This window comes from Colius striatus, chromosome 14 (genome assembly GCF_028858725.1).
Source record: "Colius striatus isolate bColStr4 chromosome 14, bColStr4.1.hap1, whole genome shotgun sequence".
Taxonomy (NCBI): Eukaryota; Metazoa; Chordata; class Aves; order Coliiformes; family Coliidae; genus Colius; species Colius striatus.
Genome location: NC_084772.1, coordinates 13,576,257 through 13,594,845, shown reverse-complemented (window position 1 = coordinate 13,594,845; position 18,589 = coordinate 13,576,257). Strand labels below are relative to the sequence as shown.

General features: G+C 38.4%; 1 protein-coding gene across 2 annotated transcripts in view; it reads left to right on the top strand.

The window, feature by feature from the left end:
* The window catches only part of BEAN1 (brain expressed associated with NEDD4 1), a 49,810-nt gene extending 34,683 nt beyond the window's left edge, over nt 1-15,127 (top strand). For both annotated transcript variants that reach the window (XM_062007910.1, XM_062007911.1), the window contains exons 5-6: nt 1,470-1,611; nt 13,372-15,127. In XM_062007910.1, the coding sequence (XP_061863894.1) occupies nt 1,470-1,611; nt 13,372-13,720 (491 nt within the window). In that variant the 3' untranslated portion in view covers nt 13,721-15,127. The remainder of the gene's footprint in view (nt 1-1,469; nt 1,612-13,371) is intronic.
* The last annotated feature ends 3,462 nt before the right edge of the window (nt 15,128-18,589 follow it).

Here is an 18,589-nt window from a genome sequence, read left to right as displayed (position 1 = left end):
AATAATAAAGAGTTAATTGTAGAATTACATTTTTGGTTAATTTTGGGTTCACTGACCCAAGCCACTTTATCAAGAAAAATGACAGAATCTGATTATTTCTGTATTTAAGGAAAAAAAAAACCCATAGTTCTCTAATTAGTATCTCCTATTATTTTAGCATCTATTTTTCCTACTTTTCAGCAGCTAAATTTGGGATTAAATAACCCAAAATGGACTTACTGTTTTACTCGTGAACAGCAATATTTTGGCATGATAAAATACTGACCATTAAGACTCAATTACTAAATTTAAATCTACTGGTATGTTAATTTCAGCTCCTTTAAAAACCCCAAAACTGTAAAGGACCATTTTCAATGTGCTTGTTAGAAATAACAATGTCTGAGAAAAGGAAAAATAAAAGCATGACGATATTTTCAGAGAAATTCAAAAGAGTAATCTTTAACTAAATTGTGCCAGTCTACCCAAGTGAAAATTTTACATTAGCACAGTCCACTGATCTCTTGGCTTGCTTCCACTGGCCAGCATGGGAGCAGCAGGAGTCACTGGGAAGTTGGCTTCCTTTACTTAGAAAGCAAAAGGGAAGCACAGTGCATGATAGACTGGATTAGTCCTGGTAAATTCCTCAAGAATACATTGGCAGAGGTGAAAACTGCCAGTAGGAGGAAAGGCTATTCAACTGAATCCTGCCCTGTAGCCTGTCCTGAGAGAGACAGTACTTCAATGTCACTTTAGAAGCTGGTCCTTCTCTCCAGGTACTAATTTAATGCATCAAGTGAAAAGGAAGGATCATTTTATTTGGAGGACAATTGCAGGGAGCAGGGGAGTAGAAATTGCTGCATTTCCACAATTTGGAAATTTACCCCAAATGTTGAGCATTAGCTAACTATCCTCTACTACAGCAAAAAGCATTAACTTCTTGGTATTTGTGGTGCTATAAAGTTTTTACATCCAACCATTAAGAAAGCCCTGGAGCCAGCAGCAGGATGATTTCCCCCTTTTCCCATTTTTGTGAGGTTTTTTTTTTTTATTGAGAACAGCATTTTGTCAAGACACATACCAACAGTCAAACACCTAAGCCTCCTTTTAGAAACCTTCACAGAATTGGCAAGTTTTCCGTACATCCAACTCTTGGCAACTTCTGCAATCCTGCTAATGTTTGCAGCTGCACGAACAGAACTGTCACTCCTTTTCAACCTCTGAGGCACATGAAGGGCTTTAGACACTTGCATCTTGTAGACGAGCTCTAAATAAATAGTCTATGTGCCATAGCCTCAAACAGTTCATCCACAGATGATGTTAACTTGCTCCTAAAGGAATAGTGAAACCTGATTGTTCCAGAACTCCAGTAACTCCTCTGCCTCAGACAGATATTATTTTCTGATGTATGTCAGTACTATGAACAGTGATATTGTCTCAGAGAATCCACCATGGAGGAAAAAAGCAGCAAGTATTAATTGCATGTTTTCCAGCTCCAGATGGCTTCTCTTACGGCAGCTCTTTTGGAGAGCTGAGATCCACCTGCATGGAGGAGTTTCCCCCAGCTTTTGATTTTGGTTCGTATCTGGATACACTTTCTCAGGTCAACGTCATGTATCCCGATTCACCTCCACGGTAAGCACTTCTCTAAGATTCTGACTGTTAAAGTCCTGCACTTGCAAAGCCTCATAAAGAACAAAATAAAACTGCTAGACCTATCCCACTAGAGAAATGCAGATCACACGAACTCCAAACACAGACAGACTTTGTTTATTTTAAGTTCAAGTTTTCCCAAGCAGAGTACATCTTTACTAAATAAAGGCATGTGTACAGCCAATTATAATTTACTAATACATTAAAACTTATCCTTCTGATGGCATACTAATGAAACACAGAAGATTAAAAAATAAATTAAAAAGATAATTACAAGAAACTTTTAAACCTTTGCTTATTTTTCAGCAAGTCTCACTTACCAGCTTTCTTTCTTATTCTATCAGGAAGCAGAACTGAAGAAAACATACCTTTCTGGCATACCTATTAATTGCACTTAACCTTCTAATTTAGTATATGGGGAAAATTTTGGGGGATTGTTTGCTTTATATGAGTGAAGGAGGATGATTGCCATTTTAGCTGTTTAACCCAAACCTGCTCTGGAGAGACACAGTTGTCTGGATTGCAGTAGCACCTTTGGAGAAGAGCATCTTGAAAATATCAGCAGTTTTCATAGCCAGGGAAGGTAATAAGGATGTTTCCAAAGACAGTTATTCCAGAAATTAATTATATATTAGCTCCTTCCACATTTGTCTGCCTGCATCCACAGGATACAAGAACAGCCATCACAAGTGATGAGTGGTTCCTCATGCACCTGGAGGTTAATAAATGGAGGAATTCAGTTTCTCCCTCCAATGAATCAATGGAAGTAATTTTAAACAGAACAACAGTTCAGGCTTTCTGTAGAGCTGTATCTTAGAAACAGCAAATAATGCTTGGAACAGCCATGTCTCTTTTTTTTTTAATCTTTTTTCCTTTTAAGCAGATTCTGTTTTAAAACAGAGTTAAACTGATACACTCATAAGACCAGCCCTTTTCTGACTGCTTGCATGCATATGCAATATAGAACAAGTCAGCAGTATGAACATAGAATATATAGATCTTTGCTTTTCTATTCTATGCATGTTCTACAAGCAACCGTTTATGTATTACAAAGTCATACTATAAAATAAATGAGCTTTTAGAGATGGTGTAAATATTTTAGCAGAAGGCTCACATGTGAAAAATTATTCTGAGCCTGGCATCTAAATTTATTGAACTTCATATAAATCCACTTTAAAATTTAGACTGTTTTTTGGACTCACACCCACAAGTTTTTACTAATAAAAGCAAGCCAGCTGACACCCAAGCAACAGCTTGAGTGGGCAGTTGGCCAGATTTCTGAGATCAAGCTCAGACTCCTGTGAACAAGCTCTGAGAATGTATTTCTTTAGCAGACAGGTCTCCTAAGATTACACCAAAGGTTGTTTCTGTTTCCAGCTTGAAACAGGCCTAAAGACAGATTTTCCACCTTTATGTAGTTCTCTGTCTGAAAGGAGATACATAAGGGATCCAGGATAGCACTAGATGATCTGTGCTACCCCAGCTGTCTCCAGCTACTTCTGTAGTAAGCTTGGCATAAGTTAACTATGAAGTGTCCCACCTTGTTCTGAGAAACTATTCTGGGACATCAGTACTAGGATTAGAGAGACATAAAGATGTCACAGCCACTGCCTCCTAAAGATGCCCTTCTGGGCTGAGAGGATAGCCTCCCTGAGGGGCCCCAAGATCAGACTCTTTACACAAGGAAACACTGCTCATCCCCTTAACTGCAGTTCTGCATCACGTGTCAAAAGCAAAGATTATTGTTAATGGTTTGCTGTTCTCTCACTGCTATCATAGTTAAATATTTTAGAAGAAGTAGCTATGGCAAATCATTAAAATCTTATTAAGTTTTATATCTTAGCAACACAACTGGGAGAAGACTTTGGGAAAAGTAGAGCTTAGCAGATGGCTGAAAGCAAAGCTACATAGAGAGACATTTAAACTTACTATTAATACATTGCATAGTCCATTGTCATTTCTGTTTAGAAGCATTGCATGAATACACTGCATTATGTAAGAACCTGAAAAATTCTGTATATTTACCTTTACACTCTCCTCAACAGCATTAACACTCAAGTGTATTTTTTCTAATTAATAGAGCAAGGAGATTATGTGGACCGATAGGTGCTCACAGCAGGAAAACTGTCAGACACTGCCTTGACCTTGTGCATTTAAAATATGAACTCACATTTATATATGTTAATGTTTTGAAGAGTAGGTCTACTGAAATGTAGCACTGGCTAACCATGCCCAAAAGCTAATAATGCAGCTGTAGCATAAACAGAACAGAAATGATGAGCTGTGAGGAAAGCAACTGCATTGGCAAATAACTCTCAACCCATTTTAAGTGAAAAAATTCAGTGAGTGAAAACTAGTGTCCTGCTGCCACAAGGAGACACCAAGGCATTAGCTTCATTTGACCACATTGTTCCAGTAATGCCTTCAAGAGGCAGCAGCATGACATCCCTAGGTGCTAGCTGCTGGAGCTGAGCATCTTAAACATACCATTTTTGTTAAAACCATGTTTTCTGAAATTATTTCAGTATGACACCTCTGTTTGGCCAAAGGGCTGATTATAATCAGTCTAGAATGTTTTTATTAGATTTTACATTTGGGCTTTAAACTATGAAATGAGTGGAAAAGGAATTTTAGGGTAAGGCTGATGAAACAGAGTCAGAATTAAAAGTTCCCATTGCTGTTGCTTAAGGAAAACTAGTAACTGTTCAGGACTGCCCATTCTTGACTCTCCAGTTGAAAGTCTGACATAAAATACTGCTTATAGAAAAAATGAATTGGGAAATCAATTTCTTAAAAGTGCCTTGTGGTGTTAATTTTTTGCTTTGATCTCAAAATCACAAATTTCATCTGAGACTCATTTTCGTTATCACCATAGTCATTTCCACTAACCACTTTCCTAACTTAGATTTTATGTGAGACTTAAGAATACACTGAGTTTTGTCATTAGGCTGCCATGGTTTCAGGGTGGTTACAGAGAAGCCATTTGGTCAATTTATCTTGACAACCCAAAATATACAGTGTTCCTATTCATTAAAAACCCTTTAGGATAATTAATGACTTCCTAAAGCTCAGATTTGTGTTAGCATCTGTCAGTTTGATTTTACATGAGGTGTACAAGGGAAATATAAAATCAAAATACAGTGAGTATGAACTAAGAAGTTTCAAGATATTAGTGCACATTTTTTACATGTACAGATACTTGTAGTGATGATGGATGTTAAATGAATGTTTCACAGTCTACGTTACCAGAGATAGCAAAGTTTTGTTTCTAGGAAATTTCAGTCACCTGAGAAAGGTAGAAATGATTCTAAACCACAGAATTCTTTTCCCCCCAGATTAGGAAGTTTGAACAAATTCAACCAGGACAAAATATAACAATGATCTCCCTGCCACAGCTTAACTATCGTCATAATAATTATGACTTGTGAATACTGGAAAGCCTGTAAATCTACTATTTGCTAATTAGTTCAATATTCACTGTGATGGTATGAGTAAAGTCACATGAGTAAAGACTTTTTAATCCTTTAATCAACAAAAATCTTCCAGAGGTTGATTAAGGTGACCGTAGTTGTCATTTTACTATTCCAAATACATGCCATTGGCTAGAAGTCCCCAGAGTTCATTCTAACACACACGTTTATAGTGAGCTTTCCTAGTTATCTTTTTGCATATATACCTAATAAGAAAGCTGTTTCAAAGTAATTTGAGTTTACGTGTTTCAAATGTCTTGGAAGTACAGTACCAATCAAGGACCAAGTAAGTTAAAACCAATTGCATTTTCTTGGTAGGATTTTATAGACTTCCATAGAATCACAGAATCTTAAGGGTTGTAAGGGACCTTGGAAGAATGTCTATTTTAGTGCCACTTTGGGGCTTCTTAAGCCCTATTTTTGGGCTGCTTAAGCCAGTTTAAGGCAGTTTCAGTGCCATTTCTGGACTTTTTAGTTCCATTGTGGGACTGCTTAAGTGCCATTATTTGGCAGTTTTGCTTCCATTTTTGGACTGTTTTAGTGCCATTTTTGGGTCATTTTGGGGCTGTTGGTGCCATTTCTGGGCAATTTTCTTTTTATTTTTTAGGGTTTTTTTATTGTTTAGTTGGGGAGTTTTTGATGTTATAGTGCAATTTTGGGACCTTTGTGGGGGCAGTTTTGCTGTCATTTTTGGGGCATTTTAGGGCTGTTTTAGTGCCATTTTGGGGGCTGTTTTACTGCCATTTTGGGGCTTCTTAATCCCCATTTTTTTGCTCAAGTGCCATTTTTGGGTTAGTTTTGTGTAATTTTGGGGCTTTTATGGTGCCATTTTTGAGGCACTTTTGATGTTAATTTTGAGCTGTTTTTAGGGCTGTTTTGGAGGAGATTTGAGGCACGAGAAGAATTTTACCAACTTTTCACCTTTTGGCCAGAGGAAATGCATTTCACCTCACTTGACTAGGTGCTTTTTCACTCCTTAGTGATTGGATATTAATGGTATGTACAGACCTTTAGGCAACCAAGGTTATCACCTTTTTCATCTGTGACTCATGACTGGCTAACACAGAATACTACTGAGAAAGAACTCTTGAGCAAGATGGAGGGATTTAGCTTCAGGAATAGTTTTAATGGAAGCCACAAAAGTCCTGTCTGTATTTCACAATGATATGTGTCCTGCAGGGCACACTATGATAAAAACCTGTTAGTCACCTATTGTCACCTTAGAACACGTGTGGGGTTTTTGGGCTTGTTAAAGTGTGCTCACTCTATCTCATCTGGTCATCTTGCCTAATCTATCTAGGATCAATTCTAAGGAAAACTCTTCCTTAGGCTTTGTAAATTCCAATACTTTTAATACCTGTGTTCAGTCTGCATTGTTTAAATGGGCAAATTCACTTCAAAAGAACCCTTCCAAAAGGAAACGCTTCTGTCTTGATTTTCCTCTAAATATGAAAATCAAAAAAACCAAACAACTTAAAGTACTTTCCTTTCTAAGACATTCTTTCCTATCCAGACTCCCAAGGAAGCTTTATCAGAGGGAAAAAGGCTTGAACCAGCCTCCTAGATTTTTTGGAAAGGCAAATTAGGCTTGCAGGAAACACACATAAAAATTTGTTATGTTGTGCTGCATTCCTATGCCAAGGCCACTTTTCCTGCAAGAATGCAAGGTAAGGAGCATTTGGCACATTGCAATGACAGTTGACAAAGCAAGAGATGGACATTTGTATACAAGTTCAGATCTCATTTCAGTACCCTCACTGAGATTTTCAATCAGTAACGTAAAGAACACCATTGGAAAGATGACTTTAAAATATACTGGAAATCATGACTTAAAACTCTCAATTATTTCAACTCTAAATTCTGAGGAGCTAGACTCTCAAAAGCCACCCCTTCATATCCTAGTGCTATTCCTAATTAATATTTAGGTATAGAAACAAGTTAATTGCTTTTTGATTAGTTAGTTTTTCCCTGCTGTGAAGGGATTTTTTTAACTGACACCCACATTTCACAGTCGATCATTGCCTTAGTGCCCAACATTAAGCCAGCCCTTGAGAGGTCAAAGTCTGCAAATGAGATCTCAGCAAGTATATCTAGAGTAGTATTTCAGATTTCTGTGTTGTAGCTCTAAATAGAGCTGAGCCCTGCCCTAGTGAGATTCTCAGCTGATGTGAGTGCCACCACATCAGCAGCAGCACCAGGTTATATCTGCTGTATGGACAGCTGCCTTCATCTTGCTATTTTCTACTAACAGATCATCCTTCTGGAAGCCATTTCAGCCAGAGGATGATAGGCTTGAAAGAGTCTTCTGTAGTTACTCAGTCTCACTCCTTCTGCTGCAAGTAATCATTTTTAATAGAAATCTACCTATTCCATAGCAGAGTTTGCAAGGATCTTTTGTCCCCATTATACTCATTCCAGAATACCCAAGGATATATCTAATTCCTAATTATTAAGGCAACTTTTTATTTATTTTTGTTTACAGCCAATTTATAGTAGGTTCTTTTTGTGACATTTCCATTTCTCTTAAAAACCCATGCCTTTCTCTTTATTTGCTTTTTGTATTTGTAGACAAAGATCTGTCTGCATGTTGTGAGGCTAAGGCACAAAGTCTTATTTGCTTTCTGTCATCAAAAATATCTGTGAAGATGCCGTATCGTCTGACCAGCCTCTCTACACTTGTCCCAGTTTCACTCTAGATATGCAAAGTATTTCTGCATTTAAAAAAAAACCCAAAACCCAGCAGCAGTGAAAGGTGAAAAACCTGATGGAGGCACCAAGCATTTGTAACCAGAAATTCATTCAATATACATATTCTAAGAAAAAAACATCTCAAAGAAAACTGACAGATTTTCAAGCTGCTGTCTTACAAATCCAGCTGTAGATTGTGCAATCAGATAGCAGCAACAGCTGAACTACTTACATGGTCATCAAACACTATTTTTTTCCTTTGATCCTCCTTTTAGAGAGTTACAGTATATTTTTTTCTAATTTCACCTTTTCTTTATTAGATAACAACACATAAACATCCTTTGTGTTGTTTTTATCATAGCTTAAATCTGTCAGCACACATTTTCCAGATTTAGCAATTCTGTTTACCATTATTAAAAGAAGACAGCAGGTCATCAGCAAAGCAACAGAATAATTTTTTCAGAGCCACAACATAACAAATGAAATAAGTAAATAAAAATATATCTTTTTCATTGAATGGTTTGGATTGCAAGAGACCTTAAAGATCATCTACTTCCAATCCCTCTGCCGTGGGCAGGGACGCCTGCCACTAGATGAGGCTGCTTAAAGCCCTATCCAATCTGGCCTGCTATACTTCCAGGGATGAGGCAGTCACAACCTTCTCTGGGCCTCATCCACCCTCATAGTGAGCAACTTCTTCCTTGCATCTAATTTGAATCTCCCTGCTTTCAGTTTGAAGCCATTACCCCTTGTCCTAACACTACATGCTCTTGTGAAAAGTCTCCAGCTTTCCCGTAGGCCCTCTTTAGGCACTGAAAGGCTGCTAGGTTTCCCCATAGCCTTCTCTTCTCCAGGGTGAACAACCCTAACTCCCTCAGCTTGTCTACATAAGAAAGATGTTCCAGCCTCTTCATTCCCCAGATTTGTCTCTTTCTTTGCCACTAGCTGTTGTTTGTATCGTAAGAAATTCTGCAAGTAGAACCTACTTTCCCCAGAGAGTAGATCATAATTTATGAATGACAGCTAGTTAAATAAGATCTTTTGGGTTCCCTTAGCAACAAACCTATCCTAATACTTGCTGCAATGAGACCTGACAAATTAATGAAGTTACTCCGCACTCCTCCTCAACATTCTGAGTCAACAAGGTCAGTTTGAAGAGCTGCTGTTTTAAACAACATTCTTCTCTTTGCAGGTCACATTTACATGCAGTAAGATTATGTTAACAGACATCAGCCCTCCTTGCCTTTCCTAGTATAATTATCCCTTAAAAACTCAATAGCATAGTCTGCAACAACAATGAAGATATTCTGACATGAAACAATGCCAAAAAAATGTAGACAACAGCCCATTTGTCACTACTCCTTTTTTGTTATGACTGACTATAAGATACACTGAACCTTAGGATAGCACAATCTTTAAAAAATAATGGATTAAAGTAAATTAACCAAGTTCTGTAACAGAGGAATTTTCTTCAGGGTTGAAAGAGATGAATGATATTCATGAGATGCAGTGTAATGAGTTCCTGTGGTCCATTATTAAGTTATGGTAACATAATACTTTTCAAAAGCATTTGCTTTCTTATTTCAAAGGATTTTTTGTGACTGCTGTACTGAACTTCAAATATCATCTACATTTTACATGTACAATAACTTTAGAGAACAGAATCCTCAGGTAAAACATAACCACCATTGTATTTTTTGCAAGAGAGTGGCAAGTATATTTGATTTTCCACTTCAGTCATGCAAGCTCCATGCTCTTGCATTTTCAATTGCAAAACATATATATGTGGACATATATATGTAGGTGTCATTCCTTTAGCAGTTACTGAGGTAGCACTTTTGTGATATGGTTAAGAAGTTCTGTCTGTGAGTTGAGATCCAAGACCTACCCCCTTTCCTCCATCTGTTATACTCCTCATGTTTTGTTGCTGCCCACCTGACTACGCTACGCTGTCAGCTTCCACCTTAGGTAACTAAACAAGTAGAAATCTGACCCAGAAATCAGATACATACACACAAAAACAACACCCAGCCACAAAAAACCCAACAAATACCTTGAAAAACATCTCATACAGAGAAAATACCCCACATGCAGACTTTTTGCCTATTCTGATCCATACTGGGAATCATGATTTGAAGGAGTATGCAACAGGGCAGGGGACACTTCCTTTCAGTGAAATGGATGTTGGCTCCTGTTGAAACCACAGCTTTACACATGATTGAGCTTTACAGCTGTCACCTTCTCAGAGGAAATTAGTTACCATACTTAAGTGACTTGCGTGTACCGGTGCAATTTTAATATTAGGAATCATCAGTACTGATTGTTATGGATGTACTGGTTCTTTTGAGTAGAAGCCATCATTACCTGGTACCTCTTGGCACCTCTGGCCCCCCAAAAAAACCCAACCACAAATCACTTGCTCAGGAAAAGAATACAAAGTTAAAGTCGCTGGTATGACCTTGATTCATCTCTTCTTCCCTCAACAGAAAACGCTCAGAACCTTATCCATAGTCTCCACTAGTAGTATTATAGCAATAGCCTTTTGCAAAGTCAGCATTACAACCAAAGACCCTCTGCTTAGAAGAGAATATGGGAAACTGAGTGTCAAGATCATAAATTGCTAATGAACTACAAGATGTTATTTTTTTAAAAGCTATTTGAATGATTTGTAGTTGCCTCTTTGGCAACAAGGATCTCTAGGTGCATCTGTGAAGACTGCCAGAAAGTTATTTAATTGAAAATCTGGCATGTCTTTTACTGCCCTTTTCAATTCTTAAATTGTGATCTTAATTATCAAAAAAAAAAAAAAGGCGCGGGGGGGGAGGGCAGGAACAGACACACAACATTACTTGCATTGGAGTTTGGAGAAAAAGAAAGAGTAATTCTTTTTATCCATCATATGTATGAAGAAAAAGTGACCTAACACCAATGTACTAACATCTAAAAAAACTATCTCACTAAGTGTTTTAGTTCTGCTGAGCTATGGTCCATGAAAGAGATTAAATCCAAGGAAAAGAAAGGCAGATGATCAGATAACAACAGTAAGCAGAAGGCTCATACTATTTCTTCTTTAAGATCAGTGGTAGATTTCCCTGCCACACGGTTTGGGCCCAGAATCAGGAAGCAGAGCAGCTTTTTCCCTTTTGTGTCTCAGCAAAAGGATTCAAAACTTTCCACCTTGCAACTCACATTACTGTGGGCTTTTCAAAACTGAAACTAGTTTACTGTGGTAACAGGACCCAGCAGGTGCTCTTCATTAGCCTGATTAAGTCAGTCAAAATCTATGGAAAAATTTTAAATAAATTCACTGGGCTTTGGGTCAGCAAAATGTAAATTAAGTAAAGATGCAGCTCATAGTAAGTAATCCTGCAAAGACTGGTCCTTCCTTTAGTCTTGCTGAGTTCATGAAGAGTTGAGGGCATCAGGTCTTCAATCTCTGACTGAGATCTAAGATATTTTAAAAGAATATCAGGTATGCTTGAAAGCTTCAATAGGCTTAGTAGAGGCTGGACTGAAATCTTTTCCACCTGCTTTACAAAAGCAATTCGACCTCCTACATACTAGGACTAGTTTCTGAAGTGTCTAGCAGCCCTATTAAGGATCTTTGGAACAGAGTTATATTTATAAAATACCATTCTTTCCAATGGGGAAATCAGAATTTTCTGGTCTCAATTTAAAACCATTGCCTTAATGAATATAAAAATAAGATATAAGGGAAGTAAAAATGAAGCCACCTGTAGATATTAGAGCTCCTTAGCAACCTATTACTAAAATTTCACTTTCTTACATTTCCCTTCCCCAAAATCCACTTCCATCATCTGGGCTGGGAACAATATAATGAAAATCATAAGGATTGCTCTGAGGGAAAGGTATGAAGGAGTACAGCAGAACCAAGTATTTTTCTAAGGCAGGGCTTCCATGGCTGATTGCAGTAGATTTGAGCTCACTCTAGCCAACATGAGCTTCCCAGCTGCAAGCCACTTACAGTCTACAAGTAGGGTTTATTAGCATGGCTTTAGCCTGGCAGTAATGCAATTACAAGGGGCAGAATGACTGCCTGCAGTCTACTGGGAAGACATGGTAAATATCCTAAATTTCAGGAAATATCCTAGATCTTAATATCTCTGTAGTTAGTGTGGTTGAGGAAATGAGTTCTTCATTTGTTCAGCAGAATTTTTTTTCAGGTTAACTGAGTAGGCAAAAGATTTTTTTTAAGAAATAGTCCCTCCTTCAGAATTATATTTAAAATTATCCTGAAAAAAGGAAGCCACAAACAAAACAGGTCCAACGGTTAAGAACATGATGTTATGACTCTTCCTCATTTCTGCCTGTAGCCAGTGATCCAGGAAAAGAAGACCTTCTTTCAGACCATTATGCTGGTTTGACAGCAAAGTGGAGTCAGCTTTAGTTTGTGGACAAACAGGCAATGTTAGGATAGCCAGACAGCAGACTACCCAGATCACAGACCAGATTCACCAGTTCTGGTTCAGCCTTCCTTGAGGCCACAGCGCAATCTGTGCAGACCTCTTAGGATCAGAAGAGCATGCGGTACCAGAGCAGCATCATACAAAGGCATGGAGTGAGCTCATGCTCACTCTGTCCATCCCCTTCCTACAACACAGAACATGGAAAAATACAAGCACAAAGGAACACTAGTCTATCCAGGTTCTTCACCCCTCATGGGCCTCCCTAGGCTATGCAGTCCAAGCTCCAATCTGAGGTCCCTGTCTGCATTCATGGTGGGACAGCAAACAGTGAACATGGTAGTGGAGTGACAAGGTAATAGTTTCCTCTCGCTTTAGCTTGGTGGCACAGACAGAACTACAAAGCCTGGATAGACCCAAGATGGCTCCTCACGGAAACGCCATAAATCAGTCTCGCATTTCTACTTTTTGGGAGGAATGTGGCAGGTCATCTGCCAAATCTCAGAATGACCAGCATGAGTCTATCAATATTATTCATCACAGCTCTGCACCTCGGCAAGAAAACCTGCTGCCCCAGCCAGCAGAGATCTGCAACTCAGACAACCCACTGCATGTTACTGCTGGCTGAGCACCAGAGACCTGTGAGTCAGGAGGAATAGCAGCATTTGATGTAACACTAGACTCCATCTAAAGCTCTCTATATTTCATAAGTAAAATGGCAACACCACTTCCAGTGATTTTCTAAATTAGCTACTTACAGGCAGCTGAGAGCAGGAATGAAACCTCACTGCGTTGCACCTATGGCTTTCTGTGAGCCAGCATATTCTTCCTCCCACGTAACCTGTGAGGCTGTCAGGAGCTGAGCATATCCCCAGGCACTTCAGCTGAACAGTGCTGCCACAGATGTTACTTTAAGGCAAGAGGATGGGGTCTGAACTTTCAATGAGACCTCTGGGATTATCTTTAGGTATTTGGAGATGTGCTTTTAAGTATTATGCTCTTAAGCATCTCACATGGCAGGGTAAGCAAAGATGTGGGCTGAGAAACAAAACACCAGATGATCCTTCTATTCTCACTTTACCTGCCCCTGTTATGCTGAAAGTAACATACTGTGGCATTTTTCACAGGAATCTAATGAAAAATTCCATTCTTTCTTTCAGCTACGATGAATGCGTGGGGCCAGGAGCAACGCAAATATATATTCCCACAGATGATCCCCCCCCATATTCTCTTATGGACCCTTGTCAAAGAAATGAAGTATCTATAAATGTTAGCCTGGAAGAGGAAGCAGCATCTGGGACTACAGGACAGGCTGCAAATTACACAGTCAGGCTGCAGGACTTGCAGCAGCCCATTTCATCCATCTCTCTGTCATCTCTCACTCTGGAGGCTGCTCCCCTGTACGAGACAGTGGTGTGTGAACAGAATATCCCCATCCCACTTGTTCCAGTGGAAGTACTGAAAAATTCTTCCACTGACTATCAGACCCTTGGGAACCAAATCATGTGAAAAAAGTGGCTCTTTCCTTCAATTCTTCTGAAGAACTCAAACCAACAGAAACATTTAAATGGAAAAATAAAACCTCTGAAAGTTTTACCTATTTTATATCTTTAAACAGGGATTTTATTTTTTACAGTGAATTTTGAAAGTTTACCTAAACTTCCCTCTTCTTGCTTCAAAGTGTTCCATGACATCACATAGCATAAAAGAGTAGCAGTGACAAGCAATGCATCTGACCTTTTTGAAGCATTTCAAAACACATTGAATCCGCCAATCTTAATGTAGATACATGTTACCCAGTCAAGGCTACTTGTTGATTTGATGATATTTTGCATGGTTTAGAGCAGAAGGAAAAAGAAGAGCATTTTGTTGTCTTTGTAGGTGTCACTAGTAAATTTCATTCAATGTCTTGGCAACAGAGCACTTATAAATAATTCTTTGTCTAAATATGTATTTCAGCAGACAGACAGAACACTGCCTGCAAAACATGACTGTCAGTAGCATATTAGAGCAAAAGAAAATTAGTATTTTGGCAGTCACATTTTCCCTTTGGAAAGCTTGGAACTGGACAGGCTTTTGAGACCAGTGCAAAGTCTGCTGTAAAGTCTTCCTCAAAGAAACCAGTAGCAAGTGATGGAGAGGGGAAATCCTCAAAGACCAATTGGCTTTACCTGTAGAAGCTGCACTACAGCTGTGTGCAGGCCTGGGAGCCTCGTGCCCTTCATGGGCACTTGCTGCAGTCAAAGGAAGGGCAGTGTCTGGAGACCCAGGAGGTTCTTCATGCCAATTCCCATGCATGACTGCCTCTTCAGGCACTAACTGAACTGGTCTCTCTCTTCAAAAAGGAGCCTGTAGGGATACAATTGACCCCTAGTAATTGTGTTACTGTGATGTAAATAATAGCCACTGGACTTGGCATGCACAGTAACAACCTCAGTTTGTGCATAAACCTCTCTTATGAGGCATGATCCTTTCCGCTGAAATTTCCCCACACAAATCTAGCCCTGTACTTCTCACACATTCATAGGATAAATGCTTACAAGTTGGAGATGCACACTAGCAGTGACAGCAGAGGTAAACTGCAGATGTGAGAGTTTAATCTTGCATGGTACAGAAGCACCCTATCTCCACACAAGGACTAAACTGCCTCTTCAACCAGTACTAGTTAGCAGAGTTATCAGAGGTTCATCTCCACTACATCTCTTTGAGGTACTGTCACTGAAAAAGAAAAGAAATTGTTTACACTGATAAAATGAACTTTGGTTTACTGCCCCACTGAAGGATATGTAGAAATGAATATAGTAAATATATAACTGCATTTAAAAGGAAGCATCATCTAAATTATTAAAATTGCACTTAGATTTTCTGTAAATACTAAATAATTTTCAACTGTAATCATCATTCACCACTCCAAAGACTGACACAATTATAATTAATACTTAGATGGGAAGTAATTATATGGTTCTTACTGCTGTATAAATTACACCATTACTCAGTCATATGCACATGATGAGATAAGGTAAGTATGCATTTTTTGCTAAGTAGATGAAAATAAATATGTATTTTGCTAAAATAACAGAATTCTTTTGCAGTTTAGCAAGATTTTCGGTATTCTCAGTGAACTCTACCCAAGACAACAAAACCTCCCAATTTTGCACTGCAAAACTGCTGGCAGGCATTGCCAGAATGCAGGCTGTATTTCACATTTGTATTTTTAAGAGAAAGAAGTATTGTTCTCTATAAAGTACTAGTATAAACAGTTTCATGGTATGCAAAGTATCCTGCAATAAGAGAGATGAAGCTCTACACCATCTATTAAGGGGCAGAAATTAAAACCCATGTAGAAATGTACCAGTCAGTTTTATTGGCTGGGAAATAAGTGAAGGAAAGCACAAAGGTTTATTTATGCAGAAAAGGACATGCTTTCATAGCTGTGTCTTCCTGTAGCTCTTGGAGACTTGCCCTAGAACAGAGTAAGTCACTGAGACAAGACCCTGCTTACTTCAGCTTGCTACTGAGGAGGTGGAAGGGGAAATCTAATGAAAAAATACAAGGCAAAAGAGATTTTGTTGGGTTTTTTTCCTGAAAGTAAGTCCCTCTTTTACCTGTAACATGGCAAACTTGAAGGTTCTTCTGAAGACATAGAGGGCTTTTCACATCTGGCAGGCAAGTGTCTACTCTGTTAAAGATCCTTACATTTTCTGTGCATTTTGGGAAATCTTTTCAACTTGCTTGGCTTTTAACCTGACAGGGATTTTATGCCCTTCCACTGACTTTCTATCTGTGGTTTAAAAAATAAGCTAATTTTAAGTAGGCCTCTGGTGAAGATGGGAGACATGTATTTTACCTCGCGATAGAAATTTGTTAATAAGACTATAGAAAACTAATGAAGGTCTTTCTTCATTTGATAAGTCATGTATCCTTAGCATTGTGATCTGGATTGTATGTAGCAACATTACTTAAAAATAGCTGTCTACTCCCTCTTGTGGTATACTGCTTTATGAAGTCAAGCTGTTATCAGGTTACACAGAATTCACAATGAGACACATGTCCTTCAAAATAATCACGACTTTTTTTCACGTGGTTATGGAAGTTAACCAAAACATATGTTTTCATGCTGTAGCATTTTTTCTGAGTTACCACTAAATACACAGATTATGTCATTCAATGTAAACAAATATCTGTAAAAAACAAACTGTGAATTACAAGTCAAATACGCTACCTTTTCAATGACATCTTACCTCGATCACTTGCAAGAGTGGCTTAGGATTTTCTGCTCTTGAGAATCTTTTTAACTAGGTGATATCCAACAAAGTTGTGGGAATAAAGCTTATAAATCCAGTCCATGTACCTCTACAAACAGACAATACTAGAAAGAGAAGTTTATAGCTCTAAAGCTGCTCTACCAGCTTCAGCTGCTACTACTGAAACAGTGTTGACACTTGTTGTAATTATGCAATAAGAACATGTTTTCATTTCTTGGAGAATATTTAAGAATCTGAATAAATCTCAGCAAAGTTCACAGAGTGTCTCCTGATGCTCCTCTTAAGAAATTCATATCCTCCTATCAGATTTTATCCTAAACATTACTTTAATGCCCGGCCTAAAGCAGGCTTAACATGGGCCTTTCATTTATTACATAATTAATATCAGAAAGAAAATTATTTGGACATGCTGTTTCTTGCTGTGTGATAACAATACTGTATTTCTGTAGACATCTCTTGCTTCATTTTTTAGTATACTGATCTTTACACAAAACTTTTAGTAAAGAACATACCTGTATTTGATATAGCTTCTGTGCTTTTTATTGTGTCAATATCATGTCAATATCATATCAATATTTGGGACTACCCACAGCCTTTAGCCTCCTGATAATCAGGCAACTAAGCAACTGTTGACTAAGCAGTATTGTGCTTCAGCCACTTACATTTGGATTTTAGACTTGTCAAAGACCACAGAAAGAAGCTGCCATTGGAGCATTGAGGTCTCTTCTGCTCAGAGGACAAGTTGGTAGCATGTGCCCAGCCTGGATTAGCCCAGCTCAGCAAGAGCAGGAAGGGAAGAGTCTGCAATACCACTGCATTTCAAGAAGCATCAGAAACCCTCACAAACACATTCATAGTTACCTCTGAAAAATAACTAAGGTCAGGAGACTGGAAATAGCAGCATGTCACCAAAGAAAAGAGGAAAAGCCAAGGAATAACAGACCAGTCCTCCCAGAAATATTAAAATAGAGAACTTTTTCAGCACAGCAAAGTAACAGTGTGTTTCCTGAGTGGAAACCACATCAAACTCATCTAACTGGTCGTGGAACAGTCTGACCAATCATTCCCTCCTGAATCCAGAGAAATACTCTCTCAAGTAAAATTTAACCACACACTTCTGAAAATTAACATCATCATACAAGGAAGTATTTATCAGTTACTCTGAGTGAGTTTGAAAGGATGGGTCAGGTGGGATCACCTGTATCCAAATGAAAATACTGCTGGATTTCAAAGCTTTCAGAGAGAATGCACCTATTAACATCAGTGAATTACATTAAACTGGAAAAAGTGAAGTACATAGAAGAGTAAGACTGTAATTTGAAGAGACAGAGGAAACAGCCTGGGAAGAATAAGATGCACGCTAGTCAACACAAGTAGAATGTAGCCTTAAATTCACAAACTCACAACACAGAGTAACCTATGAAACTGCAGAAGAATGCCTGAGAATTATACTGAGCCAATAAATGCACTACTAGAAGAAAGGAAGAAAAATGAACAACCACCTAAGAATAAAAATCTTTTTGATACCTTCTGTCTTCTGTTGCATTCCAAATTAACCTAATACATTCATAAGAGAGAGGCACTTTATTTGTGAATTTAAGTTGTGAATTTAAGTGAAAGAACCCTGTAAAAAAAGAGTGTTTTGCCACAGCTTTGCTCCTAGGAGGACTTTACACTTCTGCAAGAGACTGACATCAGCAATAAAATTTATACATTCACAAAAAACCTAAAACTTGGCAAAAAAATCAAAATCTCATTGAAGAAGGAGAAGAAAGCTGGAAGACCTCATGGTTCAGGGAACTGCAATTAAAGTTTGAGGCACCTGGGTCATGGACAAGTTATTCTGCCCTGTTGGCAGGAATGGGATCAGTACCACACACACAAGGGAAGCTTAACAGCTTCCCTTCAGAGAACAGTCTTTTAAAGTATCAAGATCTTCAAAACACAGAAAATAAAGCCCATCCTTAGAGGCTGTACTAGGAAACCAATTCAGAGAATAACAATGCAGCAATAGCTACACAGCTGAGACAACTCAGTATTTGCTACATTACACAAATACACTTTCTTGAAAAGAAACAAAAGAATCAGCACTAAGCAACATCCTTCTACTAGA